Source organism: Epargyreus clarus, unplaced genomic scaffold (genome assembly GCF_041222505.1).
Source record: "Epargyreus clarus isolate Ecla_fem2 unplaced genomic scaffold, WU_Ecla_fem_2.2 ptg000007l, whole genome shotgun sequence".
Lineage (NCBI taxonomy): Eukaryota > Metazoa > Arthropoda > Insecta > Lepidoptera > Hesperiidae > Epargyreus > Epargyreus clarus.
This window is the reverse complement of record NW_027332215.1, coordinates 12,599,030-12,623,238: the sequence shown is the minus strand read 5'-3', so window position 1 is coordinate 12,623,238 and position 24,209 is coordinate 12,599,030. Positions and strand designations below refer to the sequence as shown.

At 36.2% G+C, this 24,209-nt stretch overlaps 1 protein-coding gene and 1 pseudogene across 5 annotated transcripts in view; one reads left to right on the top strand and one right to left on the bottom strand.

The window, feature by feature from the left end:
* nwk (FCH and double SH3 domains nervous wreck) overlaps nucleotides 1-24,209 on the bottom strand; it is an 84,554-nt gene that overhangs the window by 13,561 nt on the left and 46,784 nt on the right. For all 5 annotated transcript variants that reach the window (XM_073074682.1, XM_073074683.1, XM_073074687.1 and 2 more), the window contains exons 3-5: nucleotides 23,812-23,897; nucleotides 19,966-20,110; nucleotides 3,056-3,192 (exon numbers count right to left, since the gene is read on the bottom strand). In XM_073074682.1, the coding sequence (XP_072930783.1) occupies nucleotides 3,056-3,192; nucleotides 19,966-20,110; nucleotides 23,812-23,897 (368 nt within the window). The remainder of the gene's footprint in view (nucleotides 1-3,055; nucleotides 3,193-19,965; nucleotides 20,111-23,811; nucleotides 23,898-24,209) is intronic.
* On the top strand, nucleotides 16,929-18,337 carry LOC140743167 (uncharacterized; annotated as a pseudogene).

Here is a 24,209-nt window from a genome sequence, read left to right as displayed (position 1 = left end):
GAGTTTTTCCGTTTTGACAAATATGACTGTTTTGGTTTTTGTTTACGTATTGGCCCATACAAATTCCAAGTTCTGACACAATCCGCTAGGGGCGCTGATTGGAAATTTGTATGGGCAAATACGTAAACAAATACCAAAACAGTCATATTTGTCAAAACGTAAAATCTCATGGTAGGGGTACTGTACTGTGATGTACAGTTATAGGCTTCTACGTCATTTTAATGCTCCATTCAAAGGACACTCGTATGAGGTTCGCGTAAGTCTGTTGTAAAGTTGTATAGAATGTAGTGGATTTAAAATAAAGTCCGTTTAAGTATCACGGCACTCGCTCACTGGGGGATCTATTCATGTACGATATATTATTTTGAAAGTTATGAGTATTTTTGTAAGACATAAAATAATTTATGTTACGTTTTATCAACGTCAACGTTACGTTTTTTGTGTTGAGTTCGAAATCCATTTACTGGTTGCTGGTTTTTATTATTCGTTGCTTTCATTTATACTTTGACTTATAATCACACCAAGATTTAATAAAAAAGTCTTAATAGAATATTTTTAACCGACTTTCCAAAGGATTTTGAAACATAATAAGTTAATCGAAATATTAACTTATCCTTACTGACAAAGGTAAATTATACATGTGACGCTATATCAACAAATAAACAATAATTAATTGGCATGTAAAACAATAAGGTACAAATAAGAGATATCAAATCATGAAATGCTATAACGTAGGTAACTAATTAGCTCAAGTAATATGTAGACTGAAGATCACGTATCAATTAATTAGTCTAAGCGTTCACGTTCAGCGAGCTATTCTATTACGGGTCGGAATACAACAATACAGGTCTTTAGCTCTGGAGAATTAGTAACTACTAATTAGTTAATAACTAATTTATTAACTATCATACAATATATGAATATATTGTGTATTGTATGTATTAATGGTAGAAGCTGTTTCTGTAGAAGGTGTTTCCACAAATATGACTGTTTTGGTATTTGTTTACGTATTTGCCCATACAAATTCCAATCAGCGCCCCTAGCGGATTGTGTCAGAACTTGGAAATTATATGGGCCAATACGTAAACAAATACCAAAACAGTCATAGTTGTTAAAACGTAAAAACTTATGGTAAGGGTACTGAAGACGCAAGGGAGAGACCGGTGGTCCAAGTTGATACTCAGGGACCGCAACGCATCTGTGACCAAACTAAAGTAAAATTCAAATTTTATTTGGTGTTGATCACAGATGTCGATGGGCAGCAGTAGCCACTTACCCTTACGTGGACTGCATGCTCGTTTATTACTTAAAAAGTATAATAAAGTCCTGCAATGATACGTAGTCATAATTCAGTTTACTCATTTAAATTTTGAAGTTAGTCTAAAACAGTTTTAACGGTAATGACGCGTCTCATATTCTTCGCTGGAAGTCAGGAGAAACTTTTATTACTTTACGATCAAACCGAGGCGACTTCTTAACTGCTCTTATAAGCAAGAAAATTTGTAAAAAATCGATTCATGGTTACCTAATTTGATTTATATACACAATTCGATTCCGTTTAGAGTTTAGACATAGAACGTTTCAGACGCGGGCCTTGTCAGCCACGGTACGTGTGTGTGATACGGAAACATAAAATGTTAATAGACAATGTATTTGTTTGCCGGCGCGTTTCTGACACTCTTTACGTCTGTATTTATAAATAGATGTACCTATACACATGTACCCTTGAAATAAAGAAATTGATCAAACACAATTATTACGTCATACGTTACTGCGTCAATATGATTTTTCGTTAAAACCTCCGAAATGCATTTAACTTTTAAAAATTGACGCATGATAATTGCTTTTAAACCTGCCACATTTTATACCTTCAACGTGTTATAACTGTCATGGAGCATAATTTAAATTTGTATCGTATATCGGATATTATCCGGGTCATTTTTCAATTTTAAACAACGATAAATTGGTGCGGTGACCTTAATTAATCATATTATTACCGATACGTTATTTTGTAATAAAACAAAATTCATGTGGTGTACTGTAGCACTACCATGAGTTGGCATAGAAACGCCACTATAGAAATTGTAAATAGAAAACTATTGTCATTTTGCTAGTGAATAACATAACTACTATCGTTACGGTATTTCTTGACAACGTCTGTCAAATTAATGACTCATGGGACCGAATTTGTATGGCAATAGATCATAATGACATTCGCTAGCGATTTGATTTCGATAGGTTTTTTACGTATCGAGTTACGCCACTACGGATTTTAGTTCTACGAGTAACCACCAGAGGCGCTGTACAATTTTTCATACATTTATTTTACGCAGTCGCTAGCGAGTAATACTTTTGTAAACTCATGGTAGTGCTACTGGATTGTGGCTGCGTTCATTTCATCCATATATAGTTTAATCATGAAGTGTTACTCTTGTCAGATGTGACAAAGTCTTATGGGTGAGTAGTTTAGAAGTGGGTATAAGAGTCTTATAATGTTAGTGATATTCAAGTTCGCTAGTGATTACAAAGAACTGTCGAAGTCTAGATTTGAGTCATATCAAATCGCGGTCCTACGATGTTTTAATCAACCAGATGTAGAGAGTATTATCGTGAATAGTGAAACGAGAAGCAGCGTGTAAATAATATTATCTATTGTTAATTCGCTCGACTGATGCCTTTGCTAACTGTTACCTGTTAAGCAATAACAGATAGGTACGCTCAGCGGGAAATTACCGTAGAGCTTATCTAGATTTCGAATAAAAGGAAATCCTTTTGTAATGCTAATGAAATAAGAATTCTATTTTATTCCTTCAAATCGACGATGATTTTTTCAGTTGTCTACGTTTCTCCTCTATAGTCTTATATCTTTCCTACTTATATATATTTGAAGGTGGTAGAACCCTTTATGGTTCGACTCCGGCGACATCGGCGGCATCAGCGCCACACCTATTTCTGTCTCATAACAGCAGCGTTAAGCGGTACACTGTTTTGGTTTGAAGAGTGTGGTAAGGGACATATATTCGTGGGTTACAGTGACTAAAAACTAAGTACTTACTTTTCCTCGATGTCCTTGGCCTTATCGCGGACGTCGTGGGCGGTGTGCTCCTCGTCGAAGTACAACTTCTTGGTCTTGTCCACGTCCGACACGGTCAGCTGGAGCTCCTTGTGGGCTTGGGCCAGGGAGTCCGTGCACTGTGAGAGAAATAAACTCATGAAATAATTACTAGCCCATGTCCTTTGTCCTACATCTGGCTATAGGTCTCCAGCGGTGTAAGTGAGAATCTGGCATTATGGGCTGTTGCGGGTAAAAGGTTCACGGAAACGCTAAAAAGGTCATCAAGATTCCGTCAATTGTACGTAAGAGGTCGTCAAAGTAAATGACACAAAATTTACACCTTACCAGGTCGCTCATAACATACCTATACCGCTGCAGAAAGAGGAGAAAGGTAAGTGTTGTATAAGACCTCCTCCTTGTGTTTATAAACGATAGGTATATATTTCATTTTAAAGTGATAAACATTGAAGTAATAGCTACCGAACAAAATAGAAAATCCATAAACAAACAAAAGGGAGAAACCTAACTGTTTTGCCTTTGTCTATTTATATACGAGTAGGTAAAGATATGTAAATAAAGGGCTTGAAGCTAGTTTAAAGTTTGTCAAAGCAATTGTAGAATATTAAAACAGAGACACGAAGCATTCTTAAACATGCAATGAACTAAAACTGTAAGTACTATACTTACTAATTGGACAAGTGCAAAGTGAAAAATGTCGAAAAATAGCGGTTTCCTTTATGGTCAACTCCATTTATTTTCAAGCTATTTTTATTTTTAGTATAATTATTATTATAGAGGCCACCGTTTCACATAGTCTGTGAAAATTTCAAGTGTCTATGTATTACGGTTTAGGATATGGAACTTCGTGACAGACGGACAGACAACGGAGCCGTGGTAATAGGGTTCCGTTTTTAGTTTTGGGTACGGAACGCTGGAAGAAGGAAGGTTGGCAGGAGAAAGAAGTGGTGGTTACGTAACATCCGAGAGTGACCGGAATAGCCAGCGCTGATGAGCTAAAAGCAATGAGGACAGCAAGAAGCTGATAGCCAACCTTAATAGTAGTAGAGAGGCACTTTAAGAAGAAGACGGAACCCTAAAAAGATTTTATAATTTAAAATCAACGGCCCAGTGCTAATGAAAGGAATACGAAGCCGTAATACTGAGTTCTCGACGTACAGTGTGTGGGTATTCACTTTTGATTAAATTAATGAATGATGTTATTTTTTCACTCATTCAGTTTGTTTAGAATTTGCTGAGGTCAGCATGTCTTTCAAATTGTATGATAAGCCGTGTTGTTCTTCAAACATTCTTTTTCTCTTACCCGTCATGAAGTGGAAATGTCGTGTAGAGCAATTGCATTCTTAATTTCAGGGTCGTAGGTTTGAAAGTACAATTGTACTTATTAAGTTATGCGCGTATTAATTACTTTGACAGTTGAGGACAACACCGTGGAGAAGCCTATAGATTCTGTAAAACGTCAGAGAGTTAAGTAAAACAAAAAGTTTTTATAAGTGTACGAGATCTACCAATCCGCACTTGGCCAACGTGGTGGACTATGGTTTAAGGTTCCTTTCAAAACACCCACTTTTACCTAACACTATTACAAATATTACAAGTGTTATTTAATGTTTGGCAATTGATTCATCCATCGATTAAGATTTCTGAGTTCATAGCTGTAATAGCTAGGTAAGTATTTCAATTGTATATAAAAAAGCAGTGGTTGAAAAACGGCCTCGCGATCGAGGCGTCCGAGGTTTAAATACCCGGCACGTACCTCTGATTTTTCAAAGGTATGTGAGCATTGGAAATTAATTACCACTTGGTTTAAAGGTAAAAAAAAACATCGTGAGAAAACCAGCATACCTGGGAGATTTATAAAAAAAATCTAAAAGGTATGTGAAGTCTACCAATACTCACTTGGCATCTTAGGTCATCCTAATCCTTCTCATTCTGAGAGGAGACCTGTGCCTAGTAATGGGTTGATGACGAAATTTAACACAATACCTGCCATTCCCCCAAACCAGATTATCGTCAAAAATGATGATGAAACTGTAAGGAAGAAGAGCTAAAGATGTAAGCGTAAGACGTATACATCATGAAGTGTGTTTTGTATCAATGTAACAGGAGTAACGACTTGATATGTAGTGCACATAAAATGTGTAAATACAGTTGTAGACGTCCGCTGCCGACTTCGAAGACACATGTATCCTAGATGAAGTCTATCAAAAATGCATTACCGCCTCTGAGGAGTCCGATGTAATGTCTCATATAAAATAGTCTGCTTTACTGCTGCTTACAAACTAGAAAATAGTAGTGCAAATCTATACATATAATATGAATGTAAGGTTTGCGAGTCTGTACATCAAATGTATTTGCGAAAAATGTGACCAGGAGAACTAAGTAGGATGAGAATAAGCAAGTCCTACATTTTTATATAATTTGTCTAGTTGTTTGTTAAAATGAAACCAAAAGTACTAAATTAAATTTAATGGATGAGCAAAATATTCATAGTTCGTATCAATATACGTCAATACTTAACATTACGTGCATTTTTATTCAGTTCGATCTACTCTATTAAAAGTTGTTACAACAGTTGAGTTTTATTATTGAGATACCTACCTTCTATATAATAAACAACTCTCAGATATTTAAATAGACGGCGATCTTATATTTTTTTATACAAAGACAGATATTTTAAAAAAATAAATATACTTCGTAAATTTTTTTCGAGTCCTATTAGGTCCGATACTATGGATACTATGGATGTCCGTCAGTGTTGAGGTCGGAAAGGGAAAATTTTGGATTAAGGCTTTTGGTTAGATACAGAATTTTAAGAGTTTAATGGTTTTCGAAGATCAGATCCTTCATGGACAAAAAAATATATGCGCGACGAATAACTTCTGAAAGATAACTTCTGATAAGATAAGATAAGATAATCTCTTCTATTGGGAAGTCGGTTAAAAAGGAGTTCAAAGTGTTTATTATATTATTTTTTAGACTTTGCTACGAAGTTGCCTGAAAAGTCTAGTATCATAAAATATTATCTCATAAATCTGATTACATTCTGCGCTTTTATAAAATCATGAAAGTATTGCAGGCACTCTCTTCCTTATAATGCAATCCCGGTGGCTTTTCAATTTCCGCCCGAGAGTGCAGGACGTAAATACTTTGAAAGGGTTCCTAACAAATCCCTTTATAAAAATTCCACTGGAAAAACGCCAGCTGCACTTTGTTACTTTCGAAGGATGACACTGCGATACTAATAAAAGGAAATGATATAAAAGAACTTGAAAATGCCCTTTTGAAATCTAAGAAATGCTATTTTGAAGTACTAAGCGGTGTTATTACAGAACTACGTCTATGGATTGTCCATTGGCTTCGATCGCTTGAGCTGTATAGGCTATTATTCTGACGCATAAGCTCAATTAGATTGTTTGAGTTACCGACAACTATTCGAGAAATCTGTCAACAGTCCATTGTTTATGCGCCCGTATAGCTGCATAAGCTATTAAATGATCGCCGGACATCTTTTGACATAGTGGTTAACCACTAACCACTTTATCGCTCAAACCACGACAGTCGCCACCAGCGTTTATCCCTAGAGCTAAAACCCGTAGCCGTACGACACGACATCGCATCGTGACATGTGACGACATGTCGCGAAACGACGTCGTGTGAAAGAAATCTACAACCTGAATCGTAATAATTATAGTTTAAAAACTAAATACGACGCTAAAATCTCAAAAGGAAAATCGTTAATCCTGATTCCTGACGACGCTGATGAGGAGAATGGGATAAAATTATTAAAATCGTATATTTTGTCATCGGTTCTTGATAATTGTTCAAAATTTTAAATTAATTGGACCGTTCTAAGTGGGTAAAAAACGAGTTCAAAGATTTATTTATTTATAGTTTATTGACCAAAACAAAGTTGTGGTACAACATGCGGTCTTAATGCTAAATAGCATTTTCTCCAAGCTCATAAAAGCGTGTTAAAAATCATGACACAACATCGATGCTTGGTTACGCGGTATAAAGACGTGTTGTAAAAATAGATGATGTATACGTATTTTTTCTAAATTATGATGCTTATTAAAGCTTAAACAGACAAAACGCAGATAATACTAAGACCATCCATTTCTTAGCATCATGGATAATGGACACCATTTTCAGAATTATAAAATGCGGATAAGTTTCCCGGTGCGACGTCGTGTCGTATGACTGAGCCTTATGCTGTCAATCATTGCTTTCATATATCCATTTTATGGAACACCGTTCAATAGAATTTATAATTAAAGCGGTAAAGCATTTTCTGTTCTACGAAATCACTGTTATCGAAAATTAATAATTTAATACCCGCTAGCGGTTACGTGTACTGATTAAATTACATTAATGTAGTGGTTATTAAATTAAGTAAGCGCTTATGCTTTTAAAACGCAAAATTGGTAACATATGGAAAAAAGTGACTGGTAATTGTGAAGTTTTATTAAATATTAAGGTTTTCTGTCGTTAATTCTGTTCCATAAAATAGAAGTACAGTAGAAGGTGATTGATATTAAAAAGGATTTTATGAAGAATCTACTAAGGTTTGATTTGATTTATCTGTTATATCAGTCAGAAACCGACGGCCTCTGCTATCTTGCTGCCCGCGTGTCTTCCTAGAACCTTCTTCCCGGTTTTTTTGCCATCAATGTAACTGTTACATAAACCTCATGTAGCTATGTAGCTCGCGTTGCCAAAAATGTTGCCGCAACTTCAAAGAATTGAATAAACAATAGATAACGTACATAATCAAAATTAAATATACCAAGCCAATAAACAGCTAAAGTGCTAAGTCAAAGTCTCTAAGTTGCTGTTAACGGAGTTTCAAAGTAAATAGTAGTTTTAAAATGTTTACGTACTGAAAAAAATATGGAAACTCGGTAAAAGCTCGAAGTATCTTTTTAATGAGTTAGTAGGAAAGTTTGAACTACACACGTGGATATGACGGCGAGACGGAAAACCGCAAAGAAAAACGAAAGTTTATAATAAAATGCTACTGACATAATATTTCTGCACAGTTTATTTCGCACTGTACAGTGAACTTGGGATTAAAGTATTTTATTGAAAATACTGTAGCTCTGCTGGAATATGCCTTGAAGGGGTTTTACAAACACGTTTCACCCTAATTCTTATGAGCAACGTTTCTATTAACTTCATTTATTTTCAAGTGTCATTTAAAACTGTTTGAACGTCACTTCGGTAAGTCCTACCACTTTCCTTACGGAGTAGTTCCCAATTTTAACATTTTCAAAGTTTTAGTAAGTACTTAAGTGACCAATAAGAGCTTAAAATCTCGAAGACTTGGTTTTCCATCAATAAAGTCCTAAGTGCCTGAACCACGGTGCATTTAATGAACTCATGAAGTACCACGGAAACTTACTTAAGCACCTGTCACACTATAGGTACATAGTACAGTTTTCCATGAGTAACTCTTTAAGTGACTGTGCATGTTTTAAAGGTGTCGAGGCTTACAAAGTAGCATTGAAGCTTACTTAGGCACCTCTTACACTATATGTAGGTATAGGTATATAAAACTTTGATCTCTCTGCATGTCATTTTTGTCCTGGAAATAATTTTATAGTTGGGTGCGGTTCTAGTATCCTTGTGCAACACTTGCATCCTATAGCTTCATTGATGATATTTCACGTCCTACATGTCACACGTAAGCCGCAGATACCGCAGCGAGTTCATTCCCGCATGTGTGTAGAATACGCGTGCAAGCGTAAACCCGCTTGACAGGAAGAGGGCCCTGTAGTATCTAAACGAAAATAGTTTTCAACGCATGAAATGGACATGAAACAATCCCATTTTGTTTTTTTATAATATAGGAGTAGCAGACGAGCATACAGTCTACCTGATGGTAAGTGGCTACTGCCGCCCATGGACATCTGTAATCAACCTCAGGTAGGATTAGATATTCCTACCTGAGGTCGGCCACAGATGCGCCGCTACCCCTGAGGACTAAGCTGGAACGCCTCGGAAAAGCCTGTCTCCCTTACCACACCCTTCAAACCGGAACACAGCAGCGCCTAACACTGCTGTTATTAGGTAGAAATAGGTGTTGCGGTGGTACCGCCGGAGTCGAACCACAAAGGGTTTTACCACCTTCACCTATTTTTGCTTATCATTTTTTATGCATTTATTCCTTCTTTTCCTTTTATAATCGCAGTTAGTGAGTTACTCACTTAATGGACTCTTACTGAAAACCATTTCCCGGTCGGCCGTAATAGAGATGTCGAATAAATTTGCTATACGTTTCCTTTTCTCTGTATATCCTTTTATCCAATCAACATTTATTAGCCACTAAACGTTATAATAAATATATTCTATAAATGCTATGAGAATCGCGTGTGATGCTAACCAGTGTGTGCAACAAGTTGGTTATGTTATTTTAAATCAAAAGTAGAATAATTCTACGTCCTAACCTTCTGTATATTACCTAAATTTTAAAAGATTTAGACAAAAAGTCGTTCGGAAAACAAAAATCGGTAGATGAATGGAGGCAACATCGTTTTTTATGGCGTCAGTCGATGCAATAACTGGTTTATCGGACCCGTCGAAGTCACTGTTTTATTCCGTAATGCGTTGAGAGCAGCGCACACTAGCCAACTGGATTATCCTTTTTGTAACCTGAAGTATAGACGACAACACCCATGCCACCCGTCGCTAATGGATGGAGATATTTTTACCGGAAAATACTATAAAAGGGAGGCCCGCCAGCGAGAGGAGAGGATTTTTTGAACAGGTCGTGGATGGACAATTTCCTCTGAGTATATAAGAAGATTAGGCGTCCGGACTCCTCCAAATTTCGGAGAATTTAGAGGAGTCCGAGAACAGCACAGAACCTTTTTTGTTTTCGCTAAAAATATAAACAGATATTATTCTGAAACTAGTATAGTGAAGTTCTTTCTTTCGTTGAATGGCAGCAAACCACATTGCTATGGCGGAGGAGTTCGTTAGGAATAGAAATGCATCTATGATCAATCTCAGGTAAGATCCAAATTGAATCTGTAATCTAACAGATATGCATAGGCGGCATTGAGGACCTACTTAGGTGGACTGCGCGTTCCTTATCCGCTTGTATGTGATAAAAAATAAATTAATTTTATTTCTATCCGGAAAAGCAATTCTAATTATGTGAAGATACACTTATCTTATACTCTTACCTGCAAATGTCTACAACTGTCCTGAAGCAGTTCAGCAGCAACGCAGCACTAACTATTAATTAACTAATAGTTAGTGCTACATTCGATGTCAAGAAACCGTTAGTGACCTAAAAACGTCCGTAACTATCCACAGTGCAACAGTTCCATTTCTAATTAACTAACAGTTTAGTTAGTAGCGATAACGGGTGTGTGACGAAACTTAGTGACCTACAAACGTCCACAACTGTCCAGAAATAGTTTGTAATTAACTAACAGTTAGTCAGTAGTGCTGTCGTATCGATCAGATCTAATGCATTTGGCGTATAAAGGCTGGAGTGGCGCTGATGGAGTAATGTTTGTGGGCGCGCCGGTAGGTAGATCTACAATGGTATTTCGATTCAACTAATTTAACCAATATTTATAAAAATATAGTTAAAATAATTAAATGAATAAGCGTTAATGCCACCATAGTTACAATAACACCCAAGCAAAACACCAAACAGTTCAGAGCACCACCGTGCCGTGCCCACTATTGGACAACTTCTGATCTGTTGACAGTTGCGCGCCCCTTTTTTATACCATGATACAGGTAGCCAATTGTTAATACGGAGCGGTAGTTCGAAATTAATATCATGTGATTTTAAAAACGGAATATTTATATATGAAATGAAGCATTCTCCCACATGTTTATTGCTAGCTCAGACTGGGTGCCGAGCAGATCTAATATACGCGTTTTTGATAATGTAGGCCTGCAAGTTTAAAGAACGGCTGACAGAGGCAACTCAAATTAGCTAAGTATATGAACAACAATAATTATCTTGCACGTGCTATACGTACCGACTCGTCATGAAATTATTTTATTTTTAAAGGTGGGATCACATCTCCTACTTTTTTAACCTTTTAAGCGTAATATTTGAGATTATTAATATGCATCATTATTTATAGATGCAGTTTTTATAGGTATGTAAGAAAACACACTGAAACGTTTGAAAAAAATAGTAACCACCATAACCTTAATACCAAAAATAGAAATAAATTAGCAATTCCTAAACATAGATTATGTAAGGTGGCTAGATCGCCTAGTTCATGGGCAACTGTATTCGCTACTACAATAGAATACCCGACCACATTTTGAATCTCACAGAAAAAAGTTCAAACATGTCGTTAAACAAACGTTATGTAAAAAGCGTACTAAGCATAAACTAAGTGATTATTTGACTGACAAAACAGTGTGGTCTGAATTACCTCCAGCTCAACATGTACCATTACGTTAAGTTGACATTGTAAAAAACATTTTTTAAAAAAGATGTGTGTTATGGAGTTTCTTTCGCCGCTTCTTCTCCATAACGAAACACCTTGTGAAGCTTTGTAAAGAACCTATTTTGAATAAAGAAAAATGATTTGATTTGATTTGATTTATGCGTAATGTATTTTATTTGATTTGTTTTTCAAGCAAAATTTATTTACTTCATCCATTTTTTGTGCACTTTATAACAATCTATTAAAGGCTTAATTACTTTTAGCGAATCATAAAAGTAAATATATAAATGTAGTTTTAAAGAGAATATCGTGAGTAAACCTGCAGGTTGGGACAATTGTTAGTTTATTTTTGTACTCAGCTTATATAGGTTTTAACACCGATTTCAACTTTGCAATAAAGCACACCTGTCGACGTTACCATTCTTCAATCCTCATTGTTCCTAGTATAAAGGCTAGATATCTATATAATCTATCTAAATTGGACACTTACGCTTACAAAAATGTATACAATTTATAGAACTAGCATTGTGAATACAAATAATGCCATGAAACACGCAAATAGGATGCATCGCACTCCAAGTTTAACGAGCTCGTATTTTTTCTGAAGAATAATAATATGAATAGAACATATTCAAAACTAAGTGGTAGAAATTCCTCATAGAATTATATTGCTGCAATCCTCGCTGTGGAGGCTAACAATACAACTGCGGCAGAACTGAACAGGATGAGGGCACTTATCTAAGTGGACTCCGCTCAAACTCTCAATCGCATTAATAGGTACTATATTAGATGGCATTGGAAATATATCCGAAGTCTCTGGAACTTGTTAACTTAATAAACTAAACCATTGGAGTAAAAGTCGGAAGCAAAATGAGAAATTGCTGGAACCATCACAGCATTTCTTAGTTAGTTTCTTATTTCTTAGTGTCAGAGATTCTTGGTATTGTTTTCCTAGTAGTCGAGATTTCTTAGTAGCTTTCATATAATTTTATTATCTGAGGCCAAGTGATTTTTAATAACGATTTTAATCAAAATTAATTCATAGTAATAGTTTGTTGCCAATGAGTGTTATGTAATTTGGCGTATGATGCCCCGAGAGAGACATTAATAAAATAATTATAATAAACGATTATCATTTCGAAAAGCTATTAACATAATTTAAAGGGAAACAATTTTACGTTTCACGTACCTAATTGTAAACGCTATATAATTTCAGAAATGTCTACTATACTATTGTGATTTACGAGTTTTACTAGTCAAATCTAAACAACAAAGAATAAAGATAAAGTTACGTAACAAGGAAAAAATGTGGATATTAATAAAATTCTCAACTGTAATAAAACCCGCACTCGACGCACTTATACTGAGGCTAGCCTTCGCCCCATCCATACTTACTATATACAGTTACACTGCCATACACTCAGCTTAAGCAAAGAGAACGTATAGCATGGTGTGTTTATACATTGAATGCATTAATGACCTACAAAAGGCGTTGAGATAGCACAAAAGGCGAACATCAAGGTCCATGCGACACTTCACGAGTACAATCTGACATCGTGGAGTTGCTTCTTCGGTGATTGCTTTGTTTTGAACACAGTCACATCTATTCGGAATCGAGTATGCATAATTTAGACGAGCTCGCCCGCGCGGCAACGTCTTGTCACGTGCATTGTTTTTTGGTTTTAACCAGGGATACCTTAGTATTTTCTGAGTGACCTGTAAAGCCGACTGTCTATAAAAATAAATGAAAAGGGAAGCTATGTTGCCTATGTCACTCCTACAATTTAGACTAATGCAACGAGACCTCATATGTTAAAATCCGCTAAACATATTGGGCTGAAGGGGAAAAAAGGAGTGTTAGTTATTAAAATACGGGATACTCATGTCCCCATATTTTATCTTATATTTGGGTACCTTAAATCCCTAACTTCTAGGGCCAACTTGTTGATAGTCAGTCAAAGCCAATTACTACCAAAGGTTTTTACAGAATATGTATAACGGTGGCCGCTATAATAACAAATACTAAAAACAAAAAAGTTGAAAATAAATGGGGCTTGGTTAACTATTTTTTAAAAATGACTCAAACTCACAATATTTAATTCCTAAGTAAGTAGTAGGAATATAAAAGAAGACCGAAGGAAGTTTGCGGAATTAACTGCTAACCTTCGCTGGTAAGAAAGGCACTTTAAGAAGAATAAAAGTATGAATTGAAATACGGAGACTGCATTTAAAAGTGCGGATACAAAATTTTTGACATTTCCTGCCTACGAGTTTTAGAATTTGTTAAATTTTCGTTGTTTAGTAGGCAAAAAATTGATAAATTGATATTTGTAAATGGTTTTATAACATACTAGCTGACCCGGCAAACGTTGTGTTGCCATATAAATAAAAAAAAAATATAGAATGTATAACCCTTATCATTTACGGGTTTGAAAAATAGATAGAATATTTGAAACAGCCATTGTAGCGAAGTCTGTCGAAACCAATGTGAAACATTCCAAAATCAACAGCTACTTACGAATTAAAAAATAATTAAAAAAAACCTTTTCCCACGGACTAAATTGTGAATCTAAACCATTCTCAAATCCCCTTGAATACACACAACAAATTTCATCAAAATTAGTCCAGTCGTTTAGGAGGAGTTCAGTGACATACACACGCACGTATGAAATATGTATATAAAGATTAGGTTAGAAAATAAACCAACTGACATTTAAAATACTTCAAACCCCGCTATTAATAAACAATCTATCTATTGTTTCCTGCCGAAAATCGAAATTTGATACTTTCTATACACAGAAAATGTCAAAAGTCAATCTATGGCAGAGAAATCATATGTTAAATTTAGTTTAATCGTAAATCATGACGTCATTTGTATTTAAATCATTATGCGCCGTGTATATTCGACTAGACTCGACTAGAGGTCGACGGTGTTAGTAAAACATTCAGCATCGCTCCCTAAAGGGAGATCCAATATCGTGGCAATGTTTACGAAACGTCTCACAATAAGTCTGGCTTCTTGGAACATTGAGAGACTGTTACGCCGTTTGTCCACCGCCACCGTCACCGAACCGATACCGAGAACGAGATTATTTCGGGCCGATTTTAATATGTGACGGCGATAGTTTGCCCACCGCGACCCATATCACCCGTTTAGTTTGTTCCAGCTGACACGCGTGTGACGGCAGTGTATGGCAAGTTCAAACGTGTTTAATATTGCCGGCACATCGGCCCGTTAAAATCTCGGTGTCAATGTAGCGGTCACGCCGATCTACTCGAAATCTCGGCGGCAAGGTTGACGGTGCTCGGGTTACGGACGTGCGGTGGACACGCGCGTCATCTCGTTCTCGGTATCGGTTCGGTGACGGTGGCGGTGGAAAAACGGCCTTATACAGTCTCTCAATGTCGCCGTTAACATCTTGTTCATTTGTTAGTCTAAAACTGGTAGATGCAACGCGGATTACATCTAAATTCGAGAAGAAAAAAAACTAGGGGAGTCGAGTGGACATTGTCCATCAAAATCTATCCAAAAGTAGCTATCCCATTTGATATACTGATTTTTAGGGTGCCGTACCCATAGGGGTAAATACGGGTAAATACGATATTACTAAGCCTCCACTGTCTGTCCGTCTGACACAGGGCTCTATCTCCTGACCCGTAACAGACAGATGTATAACGGTGACCGCTGTAATAACAAATACTAAAAATAAAAAAGTTGAAAGTAAATGGGGCTTGGCTAATATTTTTTTTTAATTCCTAAGTAAGTAGTAGGAATATAAAAGAAGAACGAAGGAAGTTTGCGGAATTAACTGCTAACCTTCGCTAGTAAGAAAGGCACTTTAAGAAGAATAAAAGTATGAATTGAAATACGGAGACTGTATTTAAAAGTGCGGATACAAAATTTTTGCAATCCTTGAGGACTAAATCAGAATCTTATGACTTATACCTCAAAAGAAATGTAGGGTTCCGTACCACCAAAATTTTCATTTTCTTTGGTATTTGTTATTGTAGCAGAGTCTTATTAACAGGGTTTCGTTTTTACCCCTTGGGTACGAAACCCTAAAACAAGTAGCTAAGTAATACATATATTTAAATCAAATTCAACATGAGACACTAGGCTAAATTTAGTTCTATCTTATCTGCCAGTGTTACCCTACTGAGTTCTAAGACAGATTTACTTTGACGGGGTGCCTAACTTAGTCTTCAGGGGCACATCTGCGACAAACTTTATTAGACGTCTCGTCTCTATTTAGAATTAGTTACAAGTGATATGGGTGAAAGGGATCACTAAATACGTAAATTTAATCACTAATGTATCTTAGTAATAATCAATCTTAATCCATGTTTCTTTATGACAGTTCGAATGGTTCGAAATGTGACAATTTTTAGGGAAAAATGTTATAATTCAAACTTTGCAAAAATTGCTTCAAATTGATTATGAAAATATGGGCGTTTGCTTAGACTTAGATTTTTTACGGCGTTTGTATATATTCATATCAATTATATACAAGACAACAAATAAAAAATAAAAATCCGAGTTACGTTAGCGTAATGTTCAGAAGGGGAAACATTAAGTTTAGTGTTACAGGGAGTCGATGGTGAGAAAGATAGGTGAGACAATCAGTTCTGTCAGAGACTTCTTAGTGTTCGGACACATTTTTAATACCGCTCGTGTTCCATAAATTCTGTATTAGTTTAAGTAACTAGAAATATATTTTTTTAAAACGCATTTCGTTGGTAACGCAATTTAACTGGCGCAGTCGGTAGGATACCGCCTGAATAAAGGACCTCTCCTGTGCCTTGACAAAGTCGGCCCAACCGCGACCTAAAGTCTGACTAAACGGTGTACGTGTAATCAAGCATAGGGTGTGTCGCGGCGTGTATCCAAACAAGAACTATGGCGGCCAACGAAAGAAGAAAACAAGAGCACAGAAGTACCTACTGCGGCAGAATTCACCTTCAAATCAGTAATACTCGTGCGGTAAGCATTAACTTTGTTACTCCTGAGTCTCCTTTCTTACTAATATTGTTCTATACAATTTATTGTGTTCGTTTGTATTAGTGTGCATTTTGTGTACATTGTGTTGAGCAGACGTATTTAAAATGACGGCAGAACAAAGTGCGATACCACGCTAGACTACGCAACCTTCTCTATCTTATTACCAACATACGATGGTAATAAGAAAACCTTAGAGTTTTATATAAAAAGTGTAGATAATGTATTAGAAATAACACAGAATAGACAAGATACTTCAATAGCTTGCCTAATTCGTAACAAGCTCACGGGAAAAGCGGTAGAAGCTTTATCGCAACACGGGGATTTCAAAACGTGGGAGGACATCAAATTAATACTCAGAAAACGGTTTGGTGACTTTCGCGACGAAGTGCAATTCGTGCAAGAAATAATGCACTTGACAAGAGACAAAATGGGTATTGAAGCGTTCTCAGAGAAAATTAGGGACCTCACATACTCACTAATTAATGCAGATCCGGATAAGCGAACATTTTACGAGAAAATGGCTCTTGAAGTGTTATTCGATCAGTTAGATCCATTAGTTGCTCTTACAATGCGAGTTAAGGGTGCAGATGATCTGGTAGTAGCTATAGCGTTAGCCAAGCAGGAAGAGTTAAAAATGAAAACCAAAAAACAGTTAGAAGCTAGGACGAAGCAGAGCATGCTTCTTAGAATAGTGCCAAATCAGAGAATACCTTATTCTTATAATCCAAACTATCAGGTACGAAATGTGACACAAGTAGGTCCTAGACCTAGTGCGCCTCAAGCACAACCTAGCCAACCTCATAGGATTCCTAATGCACCTGGCGCGTCAAATAGACCAGTGCAACATAGAATCAATTTCCAGGTAGACAATAAGGATCCTGATAACCAGGATAACAAACCAGAAACAAAGTTAGATAGAATTAAGAAAAATCAGAAAAAAATAGTAGAGGTAATAAATGAAATAAATAGCACGATATCAAATAGGCACGTGCTTACAGCAGATTTATGATAGATTACTTACCTTGGAGAATGCTAAACATTTTCTAACCTAGGTCAGCTGCATCCCAGTGTGGTAGATCCAAATTATTTGTTGCAAGAATTGGCGAGTATGCAGAGGGAAATAGATTTAAACATTCCATATTCACCTATATTACGAAACATTCATTTATTAACGAAATCAATTAATGTCAAAGCATATAATACAAACGAATCGTTAAATTTTGTACTTGAAATACCATTAGTTACTAATATTCCCTATGCCTTACTTCATATATATTCAATCCCGAATGAAGATGATACAGTCCTCATTCCTAAGAACCCTTACCTCATCTTGGGTAGTAATGAGTTCGCCTATCCTCGCGAGCAATGTCTGCACGTGACAGAAACACAAGCAATTTGCCGGCACTAAGAATGGCAACCTTTGAAGAGGTCTGAAGATTGTATAGCACAACTAATACAACATGAGGAACCACATAACTGTTCCTACGCCCAAGCAAGTTTTAAAGATAACATCATTCAACAAATAAAAGAGAACAGCTGGATCGTGATCCTGAAAAGAGTAGAAGTAATTAAATCCACTTGTGGAAATGATGTCATATATCAACGCAGCAGGGGGGTATCCCTTATTACTGTGAACAATAAATGCAGAGTGAAGATAGCAGAAAGAACCCTAACAACGCATCGGCGGTTCCTGAACGTCCAAGAGAGCATCCCGCTACCTAAGACGTATAGCATCCCGAGTAATTTCACAATGTGAAGTTGGAAGATGTCCCGTTGGACAACCTCGAAGACATCCTACAGAAAGCTAAAGAGCTCACCAGTATCATCGAGGCCTAGCTGGTCATCCATCTCACTCTACATCATCATCATATCAATCGGCGCAGTACTGGTCATCAGGTGGTACTTAACGTACCACAAGAAGACGTCAGCAGCAGCAACACCATCAACAGCACCAGCAGACATGCAGCTAGCATCGCAACCTACCGTGCAGCAGCAGTCTCCGGTGTGCTTCTCTCCTAAGAGGAGAGCAGTTACGGTAGCGTAATTTGAGCTCAGTAAGTTCAGCGTAATGTTCAGAAGAGGAAACATTAAGTGTAGAGTTACAGTGAGTCGATGGTGAGAAAGATAGGTCTGACAATCAGATTGTGTCAGAGACTTTTTAGTGTTCGGACACATTTTTAATACCGCTCGTGTTCCATAAATTCTGTATTAGTTTAAGTAACTAGAAATAAATATTTTTAAAAACGCATTTCGTTGGTAACGCAATTTAACTACCGTATTTACAATTTTTTTGAAATAGCTAAGAAGTAAGAACGCTATGTTTATGTACGGTATATGAGGCTGTTAGAACCAGAGTAACAAACGATCTACAATATGGAGAAAGTAAAAGTGTATAGTCCGCTCTGAATTGTTGCGAGGAGGTGTAGTCATACAATTTACTATGGCGACGCGATTCATTAACACGCTTTTATTAGCCTGGGTTGTATATATTTATGTATATATGTAGGTATGTGTGTAAGTAACAAGTAACGGAATGTTTGAACGCGATTTCTATCCACTTTGAACGTTCAGTTTAATTCAAAATTTTGAAGAATTATCAAAAACCGATGACAATACACGATTTTATTAATTTTGTACCATTGTCCTTATCAACATCCTCAGGATTAACGATTTTCGAGGCGAGATTGTTCGAGGGCCTTAGAGAAAGTTCATCGCAAGTTACTAGATCGCAAATAATTATTGCTTTTTAGTTTCAATAAGGCGTAACTGTTATAGTGTGATTTTTAGTTTAGAAAATAATAATGTTATTTCTCTAAAACTCAAATGTTCTGAAACATATCTATAATGCCCTCTTGTAGAATGATTTTTAGGATTCCGTTCTCAAAGGGTACTTATCAATATCCTCAGGATTAACGATTTTCGAGGCAAGATTGTTTAAGCGCCTTAGAGAAAGTTCATCGCAAAGTTATTAGATTGCAACAAGTTTTAGTTCTGTTATAGCGTGATTTTTAGTTCTGAAAATAATAATGTTGTTTCCATATAACTCAAATGTTCTGAAACATATCTATAATTCCTTCTTGTCGAATTATTTTTAGGATTCCGTACTCAAAGGTTAAAACGGAACCCTCCACTGTCTGTTCGTGTGTCACTGGGCTTTATCTCTTAAACCGTAATAGATAGATACTTGACTTTTTTACAAACGAGGCATAATGGTGGTCACTATAACAACAAATACTAAAAATTTTATCATAAAAGCGTGTTTTTTTAGTTTTTTCAACTATATTTTTTTCTATATTTAGAGCGGACTAGCCGTTTTACGCGGACTTACGCGAAAATACAGATAGGTAAAAAATCATTAAAAATAAACGGTTGATCCGTTTAGAACCAAGGATGCCACAGGCAGACACATAACCAGGTGAAACTTATACGATTTGCGTTGTGTGTTAAAATAGTTGTTTACGTACCTTCTTAGCAACGTTGATCTTGTGCTGGCGTAGGAACTTGGCTTCATCGGCGATCTGCTGCTGGAAGACCTCCACAGCAGCCAGACGAGCCCGCGCCAGCTTTTCGTTCTCCTCCAGTACAGTACGCCACACGTTCCACATATTCCTATTAAAAATACACAACATTTACCCCCATCCAATAAATATTATAAATATTTGAACAATTGCCGGCGCCAGTGCTCGACAATCAAATTACATGTATTAAATTGATTAATATTTCATTGTGTTGATGTGATTCTATTTATAGTAGTAGTAGTCGAGGCGGCTTTTATATTTTACCTTTGTGAGTATTCTAATTGTAAAAAAAAACTAAATTGTAAAAATAAATGTAGTTTTATTAAATAATATAGTCTTGCAAAAAATGTGAATGTGCCGAAAATTGAGCCCCAAATCTCAAACTTATTGCAAAAATATTAATAATTTCGAATGTTAATATTCGTTCGTAAAATATCATTTGTGAATTCTTTTTTTATGTTATCTAGTTAGTTTTAGACAAAAATCAAGTTATTAACTAATTCCATAATTGATTTGAATAAAGATTTAATTTCTTTGTTTTTCTAATTGCCAATAAGCGTTAATTTCGCATATCGTCATAAAATTATTGATGACATCAAATAGCAATTGCATCCTACAGTAGGCGTCATACCTTGTCCGAAGCCGATTATATTAAGCGCCAGGCTACACAGCAAATCAGTTTATTGGTAAGAGCGACTAAAGCTATATGCGAATTGCGCCGTCGCTTGTGTGAAATGCTCTTACCAATCACTCAATAACCGTAGTATTGACATGACACCATAGATTAGTAAAGATACTTCGCCGCCTTGAAATTGAATGAAGCCACAAACGGCTTATTTTAGTAAGTTCTTTTTTTGAATCCTTGACAAATAAAACATTTTTAGAGAAAATTTACGTTTAAATTTACGAATAAATAACTAATTTACGTAATAATTACGTAATTTACGTAATAAATAAATAATTATTTCAAATATTTTAGGGACATTTTAGCACGGAGACGTGGCAAAACTTTTTTACGCAACTATTTCAATTCTTAAAACTGGGTACATTTTCTTGTTAGGAGTGAGTAATCTTTACTAATCTATGCATGACACGTGAAGTTTCCTCTGGCCTATATGTAGTTCCCACGGCATAGCACATGATGACGTCAAACTATGAACATACATTTATGAAGCTACTAACTTATAACGCAGCAAATAATTCTGATAATATGAATGCATTAAAGTCTAGCTGTGGGAGTAGCAAACGGAAATTAAATGCACGAAATGTCAAATAACTGCCAGCGGCAGGTATCATACATCGTATTCATTCCATTAAATTAGTTTCGTGTACGTATTGAATTTCACAAAATCAAAGGATGTGAATCACAGAGTCACATATTGAACGAGCTAATTTCAAACCATTAGTTTGTCATTGCGTTTACGATATTAGAATAAAGTCATGAATTCCATATAAATTTAAGCATACATTGCTACCTCTCAAAACAAGTTATTTCACTCTTAGAAGTAGAGCATAGTAATTAATACTGTAAACTACTTATAGCTGGTGCTACCGCAGTGAAGTCATGATGAGACCTGCTACAATTTTAAAAGTTCGTCGCCTTTACTTGAATATAAATTCACGACTGTGTTACTCGAATGACACACAGCGACATTGTTGTTTTAACTACCTCGTTTACCGTTTGTTAAGCTACAACTGACTTTAACGCTTCAGTAGATAATATATATTTCTGCTATTTCCATGCTCTATGTTATTTATTATTGAATACCTCATTGCTTTGATTGCAAAGTTTGTCAAAAATAAGCTTCAATAATAAATGTAAAAATAACAACTTAGCAAAGGATAGTGGTTCGCAATACAGCTGATTTTTTAAATGTAAGAATGTAAAATTTATAAATTAGGTAGTCGCGGCGCATGTTCGCTATTATTCGCTCATCATTAAATAATAATTAATTACCAAAATACGCAAACAAATAGGTAAAATAGGTACAAGAATAAGGTGTCGGAATATGATGGACCATAATGAATTCTCGCTTAGCATTGCCAACTATCGTGTATCGATCTTACATATAGTGAGAATCGATAGCCACTAGACAAAGATAAACAATCTTCGAGACCAACACACGAAGCCGACAGACCTGCGGGTGTGACTGAAACTTCAGCTTTTTCGTAACAGTATTCATCATTAGTCTCCATTCAATGCAATTTGAATACATCATGTATATGGACACTGCGTAGTAGGTAAATCAAATTCCGAACACCTCTGAATTTCATGCATATTGAAAGGATTGGTTATATCGTCAGAAACGTGGTCATGCATAGCCCGCACCTATTACAGAACTGTATGTATACCAAACTATGCAAATAAGGAGATTGTGGCTTCAATGTCGACGTTCTATTAATAACCCTCCCTCGAGTTATTTTGTTGCTTTTGGTTGAGTAATTCAAGATAATTATGTTATTACAATTTTACAAATATATCTCTCCGAATTCCGATAATACTGCTACTTAAGTTGGAGAGACGAGCTTATTATACTTAATTATTAAGAATAATTTATTATTTAGGAACATGATATGATATTATTATGATGTTATTAACGAATGAGACCAACAAAATATAAAAACTCAGAGTAACTCAGCATTGATTGAGGCGATCCAAACAAAAACATTATTATGAGCGTATGAAATCTGAACAACCATGTGAATAGACGAGATACGTGAACAATACCTATATCGGGTGATCGGTCCGTGCTATTGTTTGGTATCTAAGTAACTAATGTTTTCCTTTCACCGGTGTGCGTATTATGTTGCTCTTAATTATCACGAGTGAGTGCTTTTGACGACAATATGTGACAAGATTCTGAAAGCATGACCGCACCGACACGACGCGACGTACCGGCGCGACACTCCCTCGCGCATATTAAATGCATTTTCCATTATCAACCACGTCAACATTATTGAAAACACGTGAAGCATCTTTTAAATGTATTTACATCGGACACATGGCGCCTACGCTTGGTATTTTCCGACGGTAAATGTAAAGAGTGGGATGAAGACGGATGTTGACATTAACGTCTCCGATAATGAAGCCCTAAGGCCCCGTATATCTACAGAACTCTAACTTGGCAGACACGAGCCGTTGTAAACAAAATTATATTTTTCTATGCAGTAATTTGACAGATACAACTCGTGTTCTCGTGGTACGGTAGATACGACAAAACACATTGAACAGAAATTTTTTGAAGTGAAAACTTCTTTAGCGGCTTTGTGAACTTTTTGTGATGGGTAAAAAATGTTAAACTTGCGTCAGGACACGTGGCCTGATCGCAAATTCGTAAGACTGCCGTCTTAAGCAAACTGCAAAAGTCAAAATGTCGTCCGGTGTCAGCATAGAAAAAATATGTCAATGGGTGTCAGTTTCCTTTTTTATTAATTATATTTTATTATTCAGGTTAGGTTTCGAAAGTTTTAACTTCTGCCAGCACTCCCGGGGATTTTTTTGATCCCGGGGATTGGACACGTTGATTTTTTTGTCTGCCACGACACGTGGCTGACACTCTCGATAATGTAAGTGTAAAGGAACCCTAATCTGTACAAAATACCTTTTCGGAAACTTACTTATTATTTAAGACACATTAGCTATAAATAAAAAAAATTGTGTGTAAAAACCTGAGCGTAAGGGCGGATGCTTTGTTTTAATTGCTTATTTTTAAATGGACTCAATCGCAAGTGCAGGTAGCTAATGGCCATTAGGGAGAATGGAAACTTTTATAGCTAAAGCGAATTACTTACCATTTCTCCTCGGCGCCGTCGACCTTTATGTCGGGAATGTTAGGTATTTTCTTGTTAAGATATGCCGAGGATATCTTCAATAGGGCCTGCGAACAAACAGCTGTCTTACAAAACGGTACTATAATGTATGCAATGAATAAACTGCCTAAAATAGATTAAAACAGCTTGTGGACTTTAGGTATTTACAACATTTATATGACACATTTGGGGCGTTACATTTTAGAGCATAGGAGTTGATACGCATTTGTGATCTCCCGAAAAAAGCTTTTGCTGTGTATGTAATTATTTACGGATGTAATAAGCGACAGTGACCGAATTTCTGGGGCTGCATGTTCATTTGCTACTTTTTAACCGACTTCAAAAAAGGAGGAAGTTTCTCAATTCGACCGTATATATGT